The 22404-nt window shown below is 43.3% G+C and overlaps 5 protein-coding genes across 5 annotated transcripts; 2 read left to right on the forward strand and 3 right to left on the reverse strand.

The window, feature by feature from the left end:
• Nucleotides 1-832: 832 nt before the first annotated feature.
• Nucleotides 833-5950, reverse strand: LOC119219718 (antigen peptide transporter 2-like). The gene is made up of 11 exons (XM_037475092.2): nucleotides 5386-5950; nucleotides 5088-5202; nucleotides 4855-4985; nucleotides 4480-4685; nucleotides 3898-4095; nucleotides 3676-3804; nucleotides 3283-3471; nucleotides 2936-3109; nucleotides 2402-2561; nucleotides 1711-1847; nucleotides 833-1161 (listed from the first exon to the last, which is right to left on the reverse strand). Exons 1-11 carry the CDS (start codon nucleotides 5900-5902, stop codon nucleotides 955-957), a joined length of 2163 nt encoding a protein of 720 aa, XP_037330989.2. The 5' UTR covers nucleotides 5903-5950; the 3' UTR covers nucleotides 833-954.
• A 241-nt stretch (nucleotides 5951-6191) lies between these two features.
• On the reverse strand, nucleotides 6192-9258 carry LOC119218859 (proteasome subunit beta type-9). The gene is made up of 6 exons (XM_037473585.2): nucleotides 8970-9258; nucleotides 8821-8888; nucleotides 8074-8205; nucleotides 7653-7782; nucleotides 7312-7453; nucleotides 6192-7146 (listed from the first exon to the last, which is right to left on the reverse strand). Exons 1-6 carry the CDS (start codon nucleotides 9018-9020, stop codon nucleotides 7019-7021), a joined length of 651 nt encoding a protein of 216 aa, XP_037329482.2. The 5' UTR covers nucleotides 9021-9258; the 3' UTR covers nucleotides 6192-7018.
• A 1282-nt stretch (nucleotides 9259-10540) lies between these two features.
• LOC119218716 (proteasome subunit beta type-6-B like protein) lies at nucleotides 10541-14618 on the reverse strand. The gene is made up of 6 exons (XM_037473315.2): nucleotides 14493-14618; nucleotides 12354-12424; nucleotides 12096-12227; nucleotides 11704-11833; nucleotides 11463-11607; nucleotides 10541-11071 (listed from the first exon to the last, which is right to left on the reverse strand). Exons 1-6 carry the CDS (start codon nucleotides 14538-14540, stop codon nucleotides 10944-10946), a joined length of 654 nt encoding a protein of 217 aa, XP_037329212.1. The 5' UTR covers nucleotides 14541-14618; the 3' UTR covers nucleotides 10541-10943.
• On the forward strand, nucleotides 14565-17503 carry LOC119219579 (proteasome subunit beta type-7-like). Its single transcript, XM_062558683.1, has 8 exons — nucleotides 14565-14699; nucleotides 14893-14977; nucleotides 15319-15416; nucleotides 15812-15952; nucleotides 16043-16158; nucleotides 16291-16349; nucleotides 16630-16781; nucleotides 17269-17503. The coding sequence occupies exons 1-8, from the start codon at nucleotides 14638-14640 to the stop codon at nucleotides 17378-17380; spliced, it is 825 nt and encodes a 274-aa protein (XP_062414667.1). The 5' UTR covers nucleotides 14565-14637; the 3' UTR covers nucleotides 17381-17503.
• A 561-nt stretch (nucleotides 17504-18064) lies between these two features.
• LOC119218857 (proteasome subunit beta type-8-like) lies at nucleotides 18065-21889 on the forward strand. Its single transcript, XM_062558682.1, has 6 exons — nucleotides 18065-18339; nucleotides 18684-18825; nucleotides 18982-19093; nucleotides 19666-19795; nucleotides 19989-20193; nucleotides 21117-21889. The coding sequence occupies exons 1-6, from the start codon at nucleotides 18187-18189 to the stop codon at nucleotides 21203-21205; spliced, it is 831 nt and encodes a 276-aa protein (XP_062414666.1). The 5' UTR covers nucleotides 18065-18186; the 3' UTR covers nucleotides 21206-21889.
• The last annotated feature ends 515 nt before the right edge of the window (nucleotides 21890-22404 follow it).

Here is a 22404-nt window from a genome sequence, read left to right on the forward strand (position 1 = left end):
AAGCTCAAAGGCCTCAAACTACTAACCAGTAGAACAAATTCACAATCACCACCTAATAATTGTCCTGTATTACGCGTTTTCCTCCTTTTCTTTGCACGGTGTGACTCAGTGTGACTCATGCCGAGTCAGTTGGGCCTGAATAAAACCTGCAAACTCTGCTAAACCCCAACTTAATATATTGTGCTTTCACTTTGTCCTCTGTTAAATTAATTAGCTTTATTTATTTAGCACGTTACATGCACAGAATTCTGCACAAAGGGATTTACACATATTTACTCAACAAAAAAGTAGGAAAGAATATTTGTAATATTTGTGAAATAGAACTCCACTAAGTGGTAAATCCTATGTTTAGAGGTGTCTCATCTTTCTGGGGTGTCGTGGCTCAAAGTGACCTCAAAGTAAGAAAGAGCAGCTTTGATGGATCTTCTGGCTCGTGGAGGATCATCAAATGATGATGTAATCCGTCATATAAAGGAGCAGCCGGGCTGCTTTTGGAGGATCGGAATAAAAAGGGTTACAGAAGTAAAGACTTCAAACTAAAGCATGAATAAGGCCGTTCTGGTTAATGAATAAAAACTGAACTTTACAGTCCAGGTCCATATCTGAAATCATTTATTAATCTTGTTTGACTCATTTACAACATTCAATGTCATTTCAACAAAATAAATAAAAACAGAAGTCTAGTACTAGAGTTGAGGAGGTTCCACATCTTTTAACTGAAAATCATTGCTCCGGTTTCTTTCATTTTTAATATTCACAAAACAATATTTACACAATCTATTATTAAAGGTATGTTTGTATATGTACAGCATGTGTGTGGCCTTTGTCTTCATCTGTTCTGTAAGCTCTTTATCACTTAAATTTATCCTGATGATATGTTCTTTGCGGCTGCTGGTCCAACGTGGTCCCACAGAACAACCGTCCCACAGATGGGTCCAGGGGGACAGCGCTGCGTCACTGGGCTGGATTTTCCTTCTCAAAGAGCTCCTCCCTCAGTCGGTAGTAGCTCCCCTTCAACTCCATCAGTTCCTGGTGAGTCCCTCGCTCCTGAACTCTGCCGTCATCCATCACAACGATGTGATGGGCCCTCTGGATGGTCCTCAGCTTGTGGGCGATCACCAGCAGGGTCTGGTTAGGACAACTGGCCAAAGCCTGGTGAACCTGTGCAGGGTCAATGACACACACATTCCTCTGTGTTGTTAGAGGAGAGCAGGGCCAAGGGGGTCACAAGGGAATTTAGACATAGGATTTCAGGGGGGACACCCCATGTTTTCTGTAAATGTATTTAATAAGCACACATGGTATTATCTAATTAAATAATGTGCCTTTAATTAATTGGCAGAACAGAGATGGAAAAAAACAAGTTCAAATTTCTTCATTTTAAAGATATTAAAAGTCAAAGATTGAGATATGACTCAGCGAACATCGTTTAAATTTTGAGGAGATATAATAACAGATTTCTCCATAAAACCTCCCAGTTGATGACTTTCTAAACCAAAGTCACAGAAATGCCCAGAACCTGAAAGCAAAGTTTTTGCCTGAGTTTCCTCCCCTCAATAAACAATAAAAGAGTAAGAGAATAATACAAGGCGTTATGTTATTTTGTCAGGCCATTTCCTCGAAATATTACTACATTACTGAATTACTGAGAAGTGATTGATGGTACAGAACTTGTCTAAAATACAAGCCCTGAGGGACGTGAAGACGTACCTTGTTTTCACTGGTCATGTCCAGAGAGCTGGTTATTTCATCCAGAATGAGGACCTGTGGCTGCCTGACCACAGCTCGAGCGATGGCGATCTGCTGCCTCTGGCTCTTGGATAGTTGGCCCCCACCCTCACCTACCTCTGAGGAATGGACAACATGACATCATAAGGGGTTAAGGTTGGTCGCCCGGGTTGGACCCTGTTGTCTCAGTTCACACGTGACGTAGTGAAGCCGATGCAGGACGCTTGTGATGATGCTGCGTTTGTCTGTAATGTGATACTTGACTTGTTCCTTTACAAAGCCTGTACACAGGCAATAAAGAGGTTCCTCCAATGTGAGGGATGACTTCACTGACAATTCCTCCTGGTCATTGTGGAGGTTAGTTTACAGCTTTTTACAGCTTACACTTGCATTCTCCATGATGGACACTCGTTACCTTTTGGATTATTCACAGTTCATTTTGTCTGTTTCCCTTAAGAAAGAGAATAATGCAACTCACAGAGTAGAGAGTATAAACACATCCTTTCATGCTCACAACTTGCTCTTCGGTGCCAATTGTGTGGATGCAATAACTTTTCTATGGATGTTGAGTTTAGCAGCTTAAATATTAATAAATAGAAAGTCAAACAGTTCCATCATTAATCAAGCTCTACAAATGATGTGTTCTGTTCTTTACAGTAAAAAGAGAGGTTACCTGCATCGTAGCCCTCCTCCAGCTTCATGATGAAGTCATGTGCGTTGGCTTTGCGTGCTGCTTCCTGGATCTCATCCAATGAGCATTCAGCGAGCCCGTAGGCGATGTTGTCTCTGATGGAGCCAGAGAAGAGGACAGGCTGCTGGCTCACCAAAGCAACCTGTCAATCACACTGTCATCAGCCTACAGTTCCCAGGACCCCTGTGGCCTCCAGGTACCTATGCATGTATGGTTTTCCTTTCTTACTGATGGTTCTTGTTGTTGCACTATCCACTTTGCTGCAGTAGAACTACAAATGTACCTGCTGTGGTACTAATGAAGAATAATCTCATCTCATCATATCTTTTATTTAGTCTACTCGTCAGGCCATTGCTTAACATGCAACACGGGTTATTGTTGAACTGCATTCTGGTCTAAATCTGTTATTTTTTCTCAATAGCCTTTTAATCTATAATAAGAAATAAAACACAGTTAAGAGACATTGTCCTAAACAGGAGAGTGGTTTGTGTGATCAGAGACATGTTGCTGAATCACCTTCTTGTGGAGGAATCGGTGGTCATAGGATCTCAGTGGTTCGTTGTCCAATAGGATTTCTCCATCCTGCTGCTCATAGAAGCGCTGCAGCAGACTCACACATGTGCTTTTTCCTTGTCCAGATGTTCCCACCAGCGCTGTCATCTGACCTGACTTCAGCTCCAATGAAAAGTCCTAAAAGAGGAGATATCAATGATACAGAAAATAGAGTTTGGTTTTTGTAGTTTATCATCCATACATTTATAGGTAAATACTGAGGGATCCCTTGTGTACATTTACTTTAGCTGGTCACTTGTATAAATTCAGGCTAAAGAAGTCGCCCTCTGTCTCTGCCGGCCAGAGCTCACCTGCAGTACTGTTTTGTCGGGGTAAGTAGGATAGGCGAAGCTGACATTGCGGAAGATGACGTTCCCGGTCAGCTGATCCGGTTTGAGTTTCCCCTCCATGCTGACCTGAGCTTTACGGTCCAGGTACTCAAACACTTTCCCAGCAGCCCCCACCGAGTTCAGCATGTCGCCAAAGATGTAGGTCAGTGTCTAAAAAGAACATCAAGCTGAGCTTATAACATGACTTTGTTCTTTAGTCAAGGCCGCAGTATGTTGAATATGATTATTTATGCATGCAATCAGGTTTAGAGTCTTTAAAGCTAAGAGCCAATTAATTATCACACCCAGGATATTTATTACACACCAACAACAAAAAACCTCAATAAAACACAACCAAACCAAGCAGTTATTTACCCTGATGTTGTCTCCAAGATCTGACTGGTAGAGGATGAAGGAAACCAGGTTTCCAGTGGTCATCTGTCCGCTCCGGATGAACAGCCTGCCGTAGTACATCATGACCACCTGCATGCCTAAGCCTGTCAACTCCACACACACACACACACATTGTTAAAGGAGGTGATACACAAGTACATACTCAGTAGTACCTGTTGTCCAAAAGAACTACAAACTTCTCACCCTGCGTGCGAGAAGGTAAACAGCGCTGACAGCGTTCTGGCGGGTCTTCAGGATGTGTGTGTCTATCAAGCGGTCGTCATAGCGACGGGCTTCGTGTCTCTCTGTGTTGAAGCTACGTACCACATGAATACTGGACACGACCTCGTTAGCAACTTCATTGGCCAGAGCCATCGAGTCGTGCACTGCCAGGGACAGCCGCTGAGGGGGGGGACACAAAAGTCTTCTTAGGATTAAGGGAAGGGCAGCTAACTTATATTAGAAACTTTAAAAAGACGGAAGCTAACTGATACGTTAAAACGTCCTAGGAGATCAAAATGTGATGTTTTCAAAACGAACTAAAGGTCAAGGAAAAAAAACATTTTTTTATGTTATAATAATATATTGTCACAAAAGATGAGCAATCAACACAATTTTGATTCAATTTTGAATTTCGTCTTTTGAAAGACATAAGAACCTTTCTGCTACATTATTTTGATAGAAAGATTTTTTTGGATGCCTTGAAATGTCTTTAAATAGCTTGATGGTCATGTAATCAAATGATCTCAGAGTTAATTTAGTGTTTGTCATAAACCTGCCTTTCACCTGGTAGTGTGTGTCATAGATGTTCTGAATGAGGCTGGTGATGGGCACCTCCATCAATACGAGGAACGTGAGCTTCCACGAAAGATTCATCATCAGGGAGATCATGCCCAGCGTCTTGATGAACGTCCTCAGCAGCACATTGACATTGAGACAGACCGCTCTTCCCATCAGGGTGGTGTCTTTAGACAACCGTGATGTGATTTCCCCTACACACAAAACACAGAGTTTACATTCGGTCTCATTCTGTGACAATCCTTCTATGTATGTTCAGAAATGCCTTTTATCCAAATGATTTCTTGCCATGACATGTTCCATTGGTCTATCGAGTACTCATACAGTAAACTGTAGTATATGTGTGTTATATGAGAGCCTTACCTGTCTTTGTTGTCTCAAAGAAGCCAATCTCCTGTTTGGTCAAAGCCCCAAACAGCTGGACTTTAGTTCTGCACGTGAAGGCACTGATGGCACAAAGTAAGAAACCTCCTCTGCAGCCTGCACTAAAAGAGCTAAACGGATCATAAATAGAGACAGTCACATATTACGTTGTGAGCTACAGGCGCATTCCCCTGGATGAGAGAGAGTGAAGAGGGGGACGAAGAGTCTTATACCTTCCCAGAGAGTAAAGTCCCATGAATAGAAGCGCAGATACAAATTCATTGGGCAGATACTGAGTGCCACGAATGTCAATGACTCTGCCAGTGTAGAACGGGATGAACATCTCACCTGAATAGATGGACATGCAGAACCAAGTCAAGTCAAGATCATCATCATCATCATCATCATTAATGTGGTCCAGCTTTACTTGAACCTGAGTTCTTGACTCCATTACCTTAGTAAATGCTAAACTAAATCCTCTACTGGTATGACATCATCACCCTCACATCATGTGACCTAGTCTATACTTACACAAAACTGCCAGCGTCAGCATCACCAGCCCCCCAAAAAGCAGCAGATATTCGGGTTTGTACAAGCCCAGGACTCTCCCAAACAGCACTCTGGCCTTCTGTTTCTTCTCGTCACCGGCGGCAGCATCTTCCGCGTCCGGCACGGTGATTTCCCAAAACAGCGCAGCGAGCAGCGACGCTGCGGCGCAAACGAGCCAGCAGCGCGCACCCGCCGCCGGGCCACATTCGGTGTCCTCGTGGTAGAGCGCTTTGGTTCCGGTCTCAAACACCGCGGGCAGTAGGCTGTGCGACGCGATAACACGAATCAGCAACGGGTTGAGATCTCCGAGGGTGAGCAGAGTCACGGCGCTCAGTGCCGAGCACCGGAGAGCCGCGTGGACCCAGAGACGCGCAAAGTGCCCAAACACGCTGCGAGTCGCCACCAGTCCCGCTGCGTAAAACAAGGACAGGTCGACGCACACTGCGGACACCAAAGCGACGCCTTTGCGGGTTATTTTTGCCATTTCACCTGTCATCATGCAGCTGGAGTCGTCTGCAGTCTGCCACTGATGTTTAGTCCACTTTCACTTTCATTGTGTGCTTTGTGAACGTGGTTTCCCCGAAATCCCAACGGCTCCCTATTGAACTATTTTGGACTCCTAAACTGAGTGGGTTTCACACGTGAACTATCTTTTATTATTACTAACAACTTGGATGAACACGGTGCCAACATCCAGGCAATTACTGTCAGTCCAGCTTTTTTCATGAGAACTTTACAGCACTAAAGCGCAAACACATTCATGGTGAAAAAATAAATAGATCATACAATCTTTCAACACAGGCTTTTATTTATTTTTTAAATTGCACATAAAAGAAAAGCATGTGCAGGCAGACATGCACAATGATTTATAATCAGAAAGCTTGTAGGCTGGCGTTTAAGCAGGATGACCAACAATCAACCGATCAGGCTTCTTACACATAATAATGTGAATTAATGTAACAAACTTGACTTTTACTCTTGTGACTTGTGACACTAAATACTACTAAAGACAACTACTGCTGCTAAGAGAGAGGCTCATTTTCTTTACTTTTATTTACTAAGAATTGTAAGTTTATGGCAGAGAACCTGTTGTGTAAGGTCACAGTGACCTTTGAGCATCACAATTGAATCAGTTGGAATAAGGAATTAGTCATTTCAAAGTTGTCAAATGCAGAACTGACCAGATGCTCCATTCTCATCCTTCAAAATGAAATCCCCAAATATACTTTATAATATTTGCAGGCATTTGTTCATTTCATGTATTTGCTAGACATTCGGTTTGTAAAGGCCTTAAATAATGTTTTTAATATGATGTGTTAAGCCACTGTTTTCTTTAATCAGATGCAAAAACAAAGATAACAACAAAGATGTATCTTTTAAAAGACACATCTGTCGACCACTAATTAAAACATTACTGTTAATTAACCAAATAAGTCACCGTTTGTTATAATTCTCTTAATAATGAACCACAAATTACTTTTGGATTTGTAATGACCTCATATGAAATAGCATTGTGTATCACACAGCCATGCAATGATTCTATTTAAATCAAACTTTTTAGTAAAAGTATTTAGATGTGATGTTTGACAAGCTGCATTAGCTGAAACAGGACGTGTCACTGGTCAAAGAAGGTGGGTAAGTCATTTCCTAGAACCACTTTCTCCTCCGTGCCGTGTTCATCAATGGACACAATATAGGCCACGCCTCCACTGGAGCCATCGCGGTTCATCGCCAAAGACAGAGCTGTGAGAGGAGAGGAGGAGAAGAGAAGGTGTGAGGAAGGAGAGGAGAGGTTACCTCCCATAAATAAAACAAACAGTCAGTAGGCAGCAAATGTCTGGTGTCTCTTTCACCATCCTATCAACTGTCTGACAAAAGCAAAGCTTTCTGTGGAGAAAACCAACGTACTGTTGACAACAAACTGCTGGCACTCCTCCTTGCTCATGCCTCTGTGAAACTCAGCATCAACAAAGCCATAAACATATGAGCTTCCAGAGCCCCCCACGGCAAAGGGCTGCCTCGTCAGGAGACCACTCAGGGTGGCAAACACCTGGAGAGGTCAAAGGGCACAGGAACAGAGAGGAGCAAGTCAGATGGAGGGTCTCCTGTAACATCAGATCTGTTGGCTGGGTCGGATTTTATCTTTGATATGCAACCTTAACGTCACTTTATTCATTTTGACATTATTAACATCCCCCCAGTAATCTTTGTTTGTCTTCCTTTCAGAAAGGAGCCATGTTTTTACTGACCTGTCCCCCGTCTCTTCTGTCCCAGCCGGCCACGATGAGATGGGCCGACAGCTCCTCTTTGTACTTGTACGAGATGTTCCTCACCAGAGTGGCTGCTGAGCGAACCTGTGGGTCCTCATCGATCTCAATGCTGACGGAGGGAGGACACAGGATGTCCAATGAAAACAGCCCAAGATAAACGCTGTGTGCATTGTGGTTTAAATGACTAATCTTAAAGGGAAATATAATACAGCTAATCACTTGAATCACTGTGCAAACTTTGAAACTTGATTTTTACTTTGTGGTTTTTTCTTTGAAAAAGCTTTGCAACATTTGCTCTGATTAAGGAAACTATTATCTGAGCAGCTCCTGACCGAGTTAAACTGCATCATGGGATATTTGATTAAAGGTCGACCAGGTCTCGTTTTGGACGTGTCTTCACCTGTGGACGTCGAGCTGGTAGTTGACGACCTCGGCGATGGTCTGAGCGTCGGCTGCAGAGCCGGACAGAGCACAGTAGATCTTGTCATGGAGGGGAGACAGCTTGTTCATCACTCTGTTCACCACCGAATCCCTGCAGGGAGGAACAGGGAGAGCTGGGGTTTGATACTTCTTGTATTGCTGGTTGGAGGCTCAGCTGTGTGTCATTGTCTCAGTAATGATCAACACCCAGCATGCAACGCTACTGATAGCACTGATGTTCAACTCTACCCTCTGATTCCAGGGTGTTCATTGTGTGTCTCTCTCTGCTCACATTTATTCCTTAAGGCTCTGTAGTTCTATGTAGAACCTTCAGATATTAGAACACAGTTAAGTGTATTTGTCTAGCAAACGATACTTGGAATGTAACAATAGCCACTATTATTTTATGTGAATGAAAATATTTATTATTATTTAAAAAACACATATATTATTCTCTCTAATCATCCGAAATAATGTCACGTGTGATGCATTGAGTCGGTTGGTCTGACTTCCTGGTCCACTACCCCCCCCCCCCCCCCCCCCCCCCGAGTACTTGTTTGTCTAAACTAGAGACACTGCATGTTAGTAAAGATGAGAAGGTGGAGGATTTAGTGTCAGTAAGCATTCATGCAAACACTATCTAACACATATAATACTATGTTTCCTCAGAGAGAGAGGTAGTATCATGCAGACGCAAGTAGGCGCGCACGCGCACGCACGAGCTCACCCTGCAGACACTCTGGAATCAGAGCCCAGCACGACCCCTCCGTCAAACTCTATGGCGATGATGGTGGTCTACAAACAGAGGAAAAGGTCCTTCAGGATTCCTATCCAGCGGTTCTCGGCGCTGTCTCCGACGTGTAGGACTCTACTTACTCCGGTCTTCACCTCCTGAGACAACCACTCCGTCCCCGTCTCCTGCAACATGTTGATCCGCTTCTGGTACCGACCGACCGATGTGGAGCCAAACGTCCACTCAAGCAGCTCCGGGTTTACGACGTTTTCCTCGGAAAGCCTCTTTGAATCTGTGGATCTGTTCTCACGCGTTTGGCCACACGTCAGACGGACTCCATGTTGTCCTCAATCAAAGTGAAAGTGAACTTGTCCCTCCTGCAATGAGCTGCAAACACGTACAGTGGGTCTAAAATATATTACATGGGTAGATGTGATAAATCAGTTTACAACGCCTTTGTAAAAGTCTTGTTTAAATAAATAAAGTTTAAATAACTGCTCACAACAACACATGTGGAGCCCATTTTTTTGCAGTATAATAACACTAGAAAGAATAGATAGTTGACCTTTGACAAACGTATTCATTTCACAGCGAGTGTAGCTGAGTGTAGGAAGAGAATTCAATGAGAGGACTTTATGGTTCATCAGACCACAAATGAGACAGGAATCTGCCTCACTTCTACATTACATTACATTACATGTTTACATGTCATTTAGCTGACGCTTTTATCCAAAGCGACGTACAATAAGTGCATTTCCACATAGAGATACAAACTCAGAAGAACAAGAAAAAGAAAGTACATTTTTCATCAAATAAGCAGTTACAAAACATATTATAGAAAAGTGCCATTATAAGTACAATTTAAGTGCTATCATTTGATAGTGCTACGGTTCTAGCCTCCAGGGGACCATCTGTCCAAGAGGAGAGCAGGTCAGCTGAGTCAAGAGGTCCGTTCCCCTCCTGCTTAACAGATGTGAAGCCCCCTTCCTTGGTGAGGTGGTGATAAGGGTCAGTTGGGTCAGGTTTAAGGGGACACCCTAGCAGACGGCCTGAAGACACTGGAGACAGTTAGCTGTTAGCTGCAGCAACTCCAAAGGACCCCAGTGTGGGGAGTCACTCACTATCAGTACAGTCAGTAAAAGGAGGAACAGCAACATTTGTGCAGCTACAACCATGAAGTGTTTTTTCACAATATAATAATGTCCAATACATTTTCCTTTTATCAAATACTTGATTTATAAGCTATAAATCATACAGCTGAGGAAAACAGCTGTGAACAATAAGCAGAAATATAACTTTGATTGTCTTGGCACATGTTGGACTGTGTCTGTCACGGTTTGGGTTTGTTTCCTGTTTTATTTTGTTGTCCCTGAATAGTGTCCCTACGTCTCTAAGTTCCTGGTCTTCGTCTGCGTTTGGATTTGAATTTATTAAAGTATTTCTCTGTGCAGAACTCTGCGTTTGGGTCCTCCTTCCTGCCTACGTTGGTCTTGACAGTGTCTTGTTCATTCTGGGCCCTCCTGCCCTGTGACACCTTTGAGTGACGACCTCGTCTTTAAGTGTGTTTCAGACTGTGTGACGTCCTCACTGTTAGATTGTGTGGACCAAAGTGAATCCACAGCCATGAAACAGTGAAGACATACGCTATGCATCAGAGTACATTCTAAGACCTTAAAATGATACATGAAACTACAACAGAGAACACGGCACATAATAATGATCAAGATATTTTAATGCACTCAACCAATAGAAATTATAGAATGTAAAATCTTCATTTATACTTCAAATATTTCCAAACATCTACTACACAAAATGTGAAGGCTGATGGAGTCGTTTTTAAGGTTATTGATTTTTTAAGAACTATGAAACTTATCACCTCTGTTTCCATATTTATAATTAGCAGGAAACTAATCAATTTCATGGTCTTGTTCTTAAGGTGTGTGTGTGTGTGTGTGTGTGTGTGTGTGTGTGTGTGTGTGTGTGTGTGTGTGCAGAATGTGTTACATTCCAGTCCTATACAGGACATTATTGATGAGATTGTGGATCAGGAATTTCAAACAGTTACTGAAATAAAGCTGAAAAACAAAAGTCAAGAATTCCTTGTTTGTTGGACGCTGTCACTCGTTGTGAAACTTGGGCAGCTGGTTGCCGGGGACAACCACGTGCTCCACCCCAGTTTCCGTGATGACCACAAGGTGAGCCACGCCTCCGCTGACGTTGTCTCTGCCCATAGCAAGAGCTAAAGCTGTGACCCAGAGAGAGAGCAAAGGGGGGGCAGAGCAGGGGGGGGGGGGACAACAAGCAGGACAAATACAGGTTTAACAACTGAAGGTGAGCAGCATGCAGCGTTTATACACCTCCTAAAGGCTGCATGGTCACCAACTACAACATAGAAGTACATCACACCACTCAATCTGAGTGCAACCAGAGGCCTTTGTCCCGGCTGAGCTGTGGGACATAATGTCAAACTCTCATATTATAATATTTATAATATTATGATATTTACTGAACATCTATTCTCATTGTCTGCATCATACTGGAATCATAGGATCACGACCCAAGTTCCCCCCATTGAACACCAAACAAGTAGCAGCGTATTTAGGTCAGCGTGCACAAGTAAACCAACAGGACCGTACCATTAGTGGCAAACTGCAGGCATTCCTCTCTGCTCATGTGGGCTTTGTATTTGGCGTCGACGTAGCCGTAGATGTAGGTGCTGCCTGAGCCTCCGATGGTCACCGGCTGACCGATCAACATCCCACCAAGAGACACCACGTACACCTGGAGAGGGACGCAGGATATCAGCAGTAGGTGGAGTTACTTTGGACTGCTGTGGTCTCTGCTTCCTGTGTGACTGTGATCCCGACCAGCCCCCACCTGAGGTCCCTTCTTCCTGTCCCAGCCTGCTGTGATGAAGCCCGCCTGCAGCTCCTCTTTGTTGTTGTAGCACAGTTCCTGCAGCACCGATGCTGCTGCTATCACCAGTGGAGGGCTCTCCATCTGCACACTGTGCAAAAACAACTATTGTTTTGGGCTCTCTAATGATTTTATATAGCTTTCAGTGTAACAAGTGTTTGGGGTTAGTTTGTTAGTTGTTGCACACAACTTTGTCAGCTGTCTTCTCCTCTTGGAGGATTAAAAATGAATCAATAACCAGCGTGATTAACAAATTATTCTATTAATGAGTGATGTGAAAATAGGATTTAGCTTCCTTTCTAAACACAAGTTTAGTAAACATGTGCTATTGTATTCATACGAGTGTGTGGCACCTATGGAGTGACAGGTGGAACTTTGCAGCCTTGGTGACGGCCTGAGCATCTGCTAGTGAGCCGGCCATGCAGCAGAAGATCTGGTCATGAACCTGGACCACCTTGTTGATGGTCTTAGATGACACGTATTCCCTGAAGAGAGAGAGGAATGTATGTGATGAAGTGACTTGGATCCACCACAGTCACAGGGACATTTCTGTTTCTTACTAATGGCTTTAACAATGGAGGCATCTTCATGTATCTTCCCAGCACCCTTACCCTCCAATGGAAGCCCTGGAATCTGAACCAATCACAACCCCTCCATCAAAAGTGGCAGCCAGGATGGTGGTCTGGGGGAGAGGGGGGGGGGATATGTTCTCACATGCAAGTAATGAATAAGTAGTTACATCAAGCCAAACACAGCAGGAGACATAACACGGCCGTGACAGGTTCTGTGCTTGGACCGATTCTATTTACCCTGTACATGCTTCCTTTGGGCGACGTTATCAGAAAACATTGCATAAACTTCCATTGTTATGCAGACGATACTCAACAGTATCTATCGATCAAGCCAGAAAAAACCAACCAGCTTCTTAGACTTCAGGATTGTCTTGTAGACAAAACTTGGATGACCTGCAACTTCCTGATGTTAAACTCGGAAAAATCGGAAGTTATCATGATAGGCCCAGAGCGCCTTTGAAGTCAGCTGTCACGTGATACAGTCTCTATGGATGGAATTGCTCTGGTATCCAACAGCACCGTCAGAAAGAGTTCTCTTCGACCAGGATATGTCCTTCAACTCTCATATAAAGAAGTCTTCAAGGACTGCCTTTTTTCATCTACGTAATATATCAAAAATCAGGAACTTCCTGTCTCAAAGTGATGCATAAAAACTAGTTCATGCATTTGTTACTTCTACTGGATTACTGTCATTCTTTGTTTTCAGGCTGCTCTTGTATATCTCTTAAACCTCTGCAGTTGATACAGAATGCTGCAGCACGTGTATTAACAAGAACTAAGAAATGGGATCATTTAACTCCTTTATTAACTTCTCTGCACTGGCTTCCTGTTAAATCAAGAATAGAATTTAAGGTACTTCTCCTCACCTACAAGGCACTTGCTGGTGAGGCACGGTCTTATCTTAAAGAGCTTGTTACACCGTATTGCCCTAAGAGGCATCTGCGCTCCGTAGATGCTGGGCTACTTGTGGTTCCTAGAGTTTTAAAAAGTAGGATGGGGTCCAGAGCCTTCAGTTATCAAGCTCCTCTTTTGTGGAACCAGCTTCCACTTTTAGTCCGGGGGGCAGACTCGGTCAGCTCATTTAAGAAAAAGCTTAAAACGTTCCTCTTTGATGTTGCTTATAGTTAGGGCTGGCTCAGGTTAGCCTGGACCAGCCCTTAGTTAAGCTGCTTTAGGCTTAGACTGCCGGGGGACTTCTTACGACACACCGAGCCCCTCTCTCACGCTCACACTCTCACTCTCTCCTTCCACAATCATCCATGTTTTATTAATTTACATCACTAATTCAGCTTCTTTCCGGGAGTTCTTTGTGCTTTCTCGCCTAGCAGGTCTCCATCGATCATAGTTTCGTGCGGATCCCGGTTCTGACTCATGGCATGGCTCTGCTGACACCTGCTGCTGCCATCATCATTACTTTAAATATGATTCATATTACTGTCATCATAAACCAACATCTTTCTGCTCTCCCTCCCCACAGAAGCCTCTGTTGATGGTAGTTCGATCTGATGGTGGTTGTCCCTGCAGTGGTCCTGCTGTACACTTGTTCTGCTACTTTCAATTACTTGTATCATTTCTGTTAGAGGAGTTCAATGTATTGTACATTTTTACATTGTTGATTCTGTACACGTGACATCCATTGCAGTCTGTCCATCCCGGGAGAGGGATCCCTCCTCTGACGTTCTCCCTAATGTTTCTTCCCTTTTTTTCCCATTGAAGAGTTTTTTCATATTTTGGGGAGTTTTTCCTGTGCCGATGTGAGGGTTTCGGGACAGAGGATGTTGCATGTGTACAGACTGTAAAGCCCTCTGAGGCAAATTTGTAATTTGCGATTTGAATTAGACTCCTGGCTTCCGTGCCCATGTCAGCCACTCTGAGCAGCGCTATGCATTATGGGATTTAGAGTTTCTGGAAGGGTTTTTACAAACTGAAATAAACGTGTAGCTTGTCGGTTCTTTGTGTGTTCAGTTCTAAAAGATGTTGTAAAGATGTGACTCATTCAGGACTAACGTGCAAACACGTGGGACATTAAAACACGCGACAGCTCCGGTCCTCGTAGTGTTTGGCTTCCTTTCAGGTAACTTCTAGTCTCACCTGTTTATGCGCAGAATCACTGATCGATCATTTGATCCTTCAGCAGGTTCTCCGATGACACTAAGGAGCCGGTCCGGATGTACTCACCCCTGTGCTGACTCCTTTGACCCGTGAGTCCACGCTGCGTTTCTCCATTTTCACAGCAAAAGCGAAAGAGAAGAAGGAGGCGACGCTCCAAACAGCGACCTCAGGCGCATCGAGACGCGCAGAGGAGCCGCAGTCCAGGATCCATATGGCGCTATCCAATGTCCTCCAAGCTCCTGCAGCGGGGTTTAACTTCGACCACGCAGCCAGGTAGGAGCTTCTGTTCGGCTCTTCTAGGCACCACTTGGTGTCGGTTCAGATGTAGAAAACCAATGAAGCTTTCAGATCCATTTGAGATCCAAAGTGAAAGTAACTTTCCCTTGTTTGTTTGTCACGTTGATCAATGAATCAACTTGGTTATTATTGATATTATATCCATTCATAAGTCTCTCCCTCCCTGTAGGAATGCTGAGTTAGAGGCTCTGTTTGATGGACAGGTACCTAAACCTGTGAAAACAGGCACCACCATCGCGGGAGTGGTGTTCAAGGCGAGTACACAAACCTGTGTTAATCTGCATGTGTATGAAAAGGGAAAGAAGTGGAACGTTTAGTCCATAAAGCCTGAGTTTCATTCTTTAACACTGTTAATCAAAGTGTACCTCACTATTTCATTTTCCTGTCATCACTACATAACTGAACAGTTCACAACTATGATGATAAATACATAAACACACTGAGGGGATCTGCCCAGTGTATCACAGCACTGTTGGGGCCTGTTTAGCTCCAGGGGCCCACTGAGGTATAAAGGCCTCGTTCTAGTGTGAACCAAAGGGAATAATTGTGTAACAATTAGAGTAACACACTTCCCACTAGGTCTGTGTGGCTGCAGGATGGAGTGGTTCTGGGAGCAGACACAAGAGCCACATCCAGTGAAGTAGTGGCTGACAAGATGTGCACCAAGATCCATTACATTGCTCCAAATATATAGTAAGTCTTGTATACGCACACTGAAAGACAACCGGAGATCCACCTTTAAAATACTCTCACTGTCATCAGGCTGAAACGTATATTCCTTCTTGTGGTCGTGGTTCCATAAAGTGTCTCCTTTACTTGTGATTTCCTACATATTCCACAATGCCTTACAGAGCCCTCAGATAAGCACTAAGGTTTTTGTGCTTGCAGTGCATTCTGGGTTATTGAGGCTACTGCAGGAAATGGAATAAGTCGCTGTGACCTTTGGGGTATAATGGATTTCTGAGACTGTTGAAGTAAAACTGAAAAGATGCTGCAGTTCCTCTTCTCTCTCTTTCCCAATTCCCTGTAGCCTTTTTCATATTTTCCCTCAACTCTTCATTCACAAAACACTACTTTCTCTGTCCTAGTTGTTGTGGAGCAGGTACAGCAGCAGATACAGAGAAGACCACGGAGCTCCTCTCCTCCAACCTCACCATCTTCTCCCTGAACAGCGGCAGGAACCCTCGTGTCGTCATGGCCGTCAACATCCTCCAGGAGATGTTGTACAGGTTTGTGTAGCACATGAGCTCGTATCCACAGGTGTGTGAATGAGTTCAAGTAGCCGTTAAAAACCCCGTTCTGATCTCTGTGCTCCTCAGGTATCACGGCCAAATTGGGGCCAGTCTCATACTGGGAGGAGTAGATTGCACTGGGAACTACCTGTACACGGTGGGGCCGTACGGCAGCGTGAACACGATGCCTTACCTTGCAATGGGTACCTACGAGATAGAAAGATATTCTCTAAGCATCGTGGCTCCAGAACATTCACCATTTGGAATAACATTTGAATCTGCTGTACTTATTCATTGGATTCCTTCTCAGACCACATGTCTGTTTCATCCTGCAGGCTCTGGGGATCTGGCTGCTTTGGGGATTCTAGAGGACGGGTACAAACCCCACCTGGAGGTACGCCTCCTGGACACCTGTTACACACTGTGACAAGGATTGATAGTCAGGATCATTTACACACCATCACAACATTATTTCACTTACTTTTGGGCATCTTTAACTTAATAATTGGCATAAGGTGGGATTGTAGGTCAAATAATCAGCTACGTGCAAACAATATGGAAAATGTTTTTAAAAAAATGATTCCTGTCACTATTGAATGACGAAATAGAAAAACTGTTTGGGTATTTGGGGAGTTTCTCTCTGTCATTTCCCTGAATTCTTGTAACTCTCCCAGCTGGACAAGGCCAAGGAGCTGGTGCGTACCGCCATCCACGCAGGAATCATGAATGACCTCGCCTCAGGCAACAACATCGACATCTGTGTCATCACCAGAGAAGGAGCGGACTACATCAGGCCGTACCAGGTGTCAGAGTACACAGACAAAAGGTAGGAGTGTGACTGACTTCTGCTGTATGGATCGATTCTTAAAGGAGCTGTGAGTAGGATTGAGTCTCTGGTGATGAGGCTGCAGATTGTTTCCCCTTCCTTTCCAAGTGAGTCAATGATGTAACAACAAGGACAGCTCACTAAAGCCAGTATCCAGTCTGTAGAAACATGGCTGTGCATGAAACTCCATGAAGAGGAGCCGGTCCTGTAGATGTGAAGGGCTCATTCCAAGCTTAATAACACACACGATTCTTAGCTTCAGGTGATTATACTTCAATAGAAACATGCTATGAATATTACACTGAATTTATTTTCATCAATACCTCTAACCCTACACACTGCTCCTTTAAAAAGAGATTATGTTGAACCATGTGTACAAATCAGGTTTCCCTCTCAGAGTAGTGGATATCATCTGTATGTGATTATACAATAACGTTTTTGCTTTTTAGTTATTGAATCCCTCTAACCATCCATTCTTCTATCCTAGGAAAACAAAATACAAATATGGTGCAGGTACAACAGCGGTTCTGACGGAGAAAGTAGTCCCTGTAAAGCTGGAGGTTGTAGAGGAGACTGTGCAGCGGATGGATACAGCTTGATCTGTGATGCAGTCACACCTTAAAACAACACATTTAGCAGAAAAGTGAATAAATGTCTTTTTTTCACTTAAAAAATAAAATGCAAGCCGTGAAAACCTTTTAATGAACATTGTCATGGTTTCTATTCTTCACTGTGAGGTGACAGAAATACATGAAACAGACTGTTTCGTCTATTGTATTTCAGACCAGATGAAAGAAATATAAAATGTGGCAAAATAATTCAAATTGAATGAAAATCTATTCCATCCCTGTTGCTGTTTATTTTCATGTTTTGAAATGATCTGCTAAATGTATTATTAATTTCAAGCCTAAAGCAGTGTATTTATTTATAATAATACTCCATCAACCCGACTACAGTAGATACAGCGTATTGTTATAAATATGAACTTCAAACACGCATTGATGACGTCATTACACCTCTGCTGCTTCTCCGAACCTGATCGCTTCATTTCGCTTAGTAACTGATGACGACACATAAACAGAGCTCTCCTATTGGATGATGCAAGATGCATTGCTTTTATTAACAGTAAGATTCTAACCACAGTTTTCTCTTATTTGTTTTTTTGTTTTTATCAAATCGGGTTTTAAGTTATATAATGTCCATCTGAATGTATTCATGTATACTTGTTGGTTTTATGTAGTTATCTGGTTCTTTTAGCATGCAGGGCTACAATAAAACAGCTTTTAAACCCTTTCACTTTCGAATTCATCGTCCCTTCCCAGGAAGTTATCCGTGACGTTCTTCAGACACCTTCGTCATTCAGGAAAACTTAAGAGCAGAATATAATTCCAATATAGTTGGATACATGATGGCTCTTTTCCAAGTATCTGGTTTTAAGTCTTATGCTGAACTCCGTGAGCAGATTCTTCCAGCCAGACAGACGCATCTCTTGGACCGAACCAACCACTACAACTTCGGGACCAGAACTCAGGAATTTGCTGTCCCTCTGGGTGTAGACGTGAGTATCATTTCAACGAGTTTTGCTACGAAATGAAAAGTCGCCATCGTATCAGGTGACCCTGATGCAACAAGCGTGACGCGTCAGACGCGCTGTGGTTCAACGTCTTTTACGCGTCTGTGGTGCACGTGCGCTTCTCATGCAGCTTCAGATGATGCATTCACCTTAACAGTTACTGTGGGATAATATAACATGTATGATATTCCACTGTCATGTGCTGTTGCATGCATGCACACACACACACACACACACACACACACACACACACACACACACACACACACACACACACACACACACACACACACACACACACAGTGATCTCCTCTTTGGTTCTATTTTAGCCTTCAGGGTTTCTCAGAACCTGTAACCGTGATGGTGGTGTGAGTATAGACCTGAACCACGGGACGACCACCCTGGCCTTCAAGTTCAAACATGGAGTCATTGTGGCTGTGGACTCCAGAGCCTCAGCAGGCCGTTACTTGGGTAGACACGTTTTTATTCCTTACGCATCATATCAAAGATGTGTGCAGCTTTGAAATGTAACACAGAGGAACATGGAGTCATACAAAGTAAATGAGGCAACAAGAGTAACTCTAATTACAAAATGTCTTCTTTACACAAATGTGTCCCGCTCTGCAGCATCCAACGACGTCAACAAGGTGATAGAGATCAACCCCTACCTGCTGGGCACCATGTCGGGCAGCGCTGCAGACTGCCAGTACTGGGAGAGACTCCTGGCCAAAGAATGCAGGTTCGTCTGCAGTGGTTTGAACATCAATGTGTCCCTTCTGACATCTAATGCTCTGTGTGTCTGTGTATTTGACTGTCTGCATACTAAATGTGTTCCATGCAGAGTTGAGTAAAGTATCTGGTCTAGGAAAGAAACCGGAGAACACTCTCATGAGTGTGTGAGGACATGAGTGTGTGAAGACATGAGTGTGTGAAGACATGAATGTTTGAAGACATGAGTGTGTGAGGACATGAGTGTGTGAAGACATGTAGTAACGCATCAAAACACAAATTAAAACCAAATGACTAAATTATATTAATATAAATGTAGCCACAGTAATTGTATCATAAATGTGTTGTTTCTGTTCATTGTTGAGATTCAAACAGACACAAAGGTCGACTTGGACTCGAAGCCGAACAGATCCCTGACTTTACAAAAAACGTCCATAAGCCAAAGATAACAACAACAGGGTCAATGATGCAGTGGTGATGTTTTGGACAGACATGGATGTAAAATGGAACATGACAGGTCGACCCTGGAAACAACCCTGATGGATGTTTCTATTGATTGGTTTCATGACTTGGTCCCTCCAGGCTCTACAGGCTGAGGAGCAACCACAGGATCTCTGTGGCTGCTGCCTCCAAGCTGCTGTGCAACATGATGCTGGGCTACAGAGGCATGGGCCTCTCTATGGGAAGCATGATCTGTGGATGGGACAAAGAGGTGAGCTGTGGCTTTGAGTCTCACCGTCTGGGCCCAAACATGAGAATCCTTTTTCTTCCACTTCCTGTGAAGCAGAGCCTAGAAATACAAATGTCCTCACCTCACTGCACTCGATGATTGAGAGGTTGTCTTCTGAGGCAGGATGTTTAATCTGGATCTTTTGTGCTCCTGTTGGATGTCTCTGTGTCTCCAGGGTCCCGGTCTGTACTACGTGGACGACCAAGGGACGCGTCTGTCCGGCCGCATGTTCTCTACCGGCTGTGGGAGCAGCTACGCCTACGGCGTGGTGGACAGCGGCTACAGGGAGGACATGACGGTGGACGAGGCGTATGAGCTGGGACGCCGGGGCATCGCTCACGCCACACACAGGGACGCCTACTCTGGAGGGGCGGTCAACAGTGAGTCCACTCTGGTTTCCATCTAGCAGACAGCAACATCCGTCTCACATTGTCTCCGTCAGTCCTCTTTGGTCCAGACTGGTGTCTCCACTATTGGACGGGTTACTGGGACGTTTCAGGACTAATTGTGTCCCTTTGGTGATCCTCTGACCTTCTATGTATCACCATCAAAAGTTTAAAAGGTCAACTTGTCCTTTAGTTTAAGAACTAAGAACATTTGCATGAAACTAATCTTACTTAAACTTTCCATAAATTCCCTTTTAATCATCTCTGCTCACTCACTTTTATAACTGCAGTAGGACAACAATTTACATCTATTTTCACTGCAAATTCAGTATTTCCTCGATTCAGTGTCAAGAAAACGTTCATTCAAGTTGCTTAATATAAAATATTATGTACAACTGACTAAAGGTTTCAGCCTAACGTTGTAACAGCAATGATCCTCTGTGGTTCCTCACTTCACAACAGAAATATACAGTTTTTTATGTTTTTCAAAGAGTTATAAAACTGTATGCTATGACTGTCGATTTTTGTTCCATTATAAAGTAGCAAATAGAAGAAATACAATAAATGAACCTCATTAAACAAGAACAAGCTGATGCTGATGAGTCGACCTATAAACTCAAACGTGTTTGATGTCGTTCTCGTCTTCCTCTCACACTCATTTCACGTCTCTACTGATACCTGCAAAGAGATGCATCAGAAATAAGGGAGGAGAGCCATGCTGAGTATGTAGCCATGGTCTGTGACCACTGGAAACATCTGTGTCCTTATGTGTACATTGGAGTAATGTGTGTGTGCGTGTGTGTGTGTGTGTGTGTGTGTGTGTGTGTGTGTGTGTGTGTGTGTGTGTGTGTGTGTGTGTGTGTGTGTGTGTGTGTGTGTGTGTGTGTGTGTGTGTGTGTGTGTGTGCGCGTGTGCAGTGTACCACATGCAGCAGGACGGCTGGATAAAGGTGTGTAAGGACGACGTCTCCGAGCTGATCCACCGCTACAGGAAGGGAATGTTCTGAATGCTCAGCACTCTGAACACACTGATGATGCGTGTCTTTCCAGAAGCTTCTTTGTGCACTTTTCTAGTAGTGATTTTGGAGATGATCCCACTGATGTCTCACAGCAGAGAAATGCTCTCCAAACGTTTCTTTCCTTCCACATGGACCTGAAGTCTACAGGACCAAAGTGTCACTAAACTGCTGAGCTCATTGTGTGCTGTTTGTTGCTAGTGATGTAATGCAGGTGCTGTGTGTGTTGGTTCTCACATGCTTCTGTGTACTAGTGTGTTCTTTGTGTTCACCACACATGCTGTTTACAGCCCTGCTGTCCTGTGATGATTGACATGAACCAACCAAGAGGGAAATTGAGTGAGTGGGTCACATGTTGATGAAAATTAGAAGATTTAGATCTTAAAGCCTTTTTATTCTTTGTTTTTCAGTCGTTTTACTTTCAACCACATTATTTCTTTCAAAGAAATCCTGTTGTAAAATTACAATAAATCTTTTTTCAAATAAATATTTAGCTATGAAAAAACATTTTCTAGATGCCTGGTGTGAAGGTGACATCTATTAGTTTTATTATTGGTGGGCGTGAAATTTGATTAAAACATACAGGAAGTGTTGAATCTTTCCAGAACTAAAGCTGTTGGGTAAAATGTTCAAAGCTCTCGTGTTCCTGATGGTGACAGTCTGACTATTAAATACTTATTATTATTAAATGAACTGGGTCATATCACAGGGCAATTTATTCCTATTTATGTTGATTACATATTCATAGTTTAATGTATAATGGAACGATGACATCATTGTGAGAACGGCTGTGATGTCATCTGTTTCCAGGCAGAACCACAAACACTTTTGACAAAGGAAGTATATTGGTCTGTATGAAAAAAGGTTAAACGTCTTAATCTTCACAGGTCTGTGAGGATGTTTGTTTTCTTTAGCTTAAGTTTAACTTAGAAGGTCACAGAATTCTAGCAGTAAGGAAATAAACAATTATGTTAATATAGAAAATAAAGTAAAAAGGCACTACAAAGATTTGTTGTTAAAATATATTCATGTAAAAATGATTAGTATTATATATACAGTATATATATATATGTATATTAGTATTTTATAATGTAGGTATAACATACATCAATAAGGACAGAGTGTATTTAAAGGAGCAACAGAACTGAAGAATCTCCTGACTTTATACAGTCATCAGTTGCCGGGCAGAT

This window comes from Pungitius pungitius, chromosome 17 (assembly GCF_949316345.1).
Source record: "Pungitius pungitius chromosome 17, fPunPun2.1, whole genome shotgun sequence".
Lineage (NCBI taxonomy): Eukaryota > Metazoa > Chordata > Actinopteri > Perciformes > Gasterosteidae > Pungitius > Pungitius pungitius.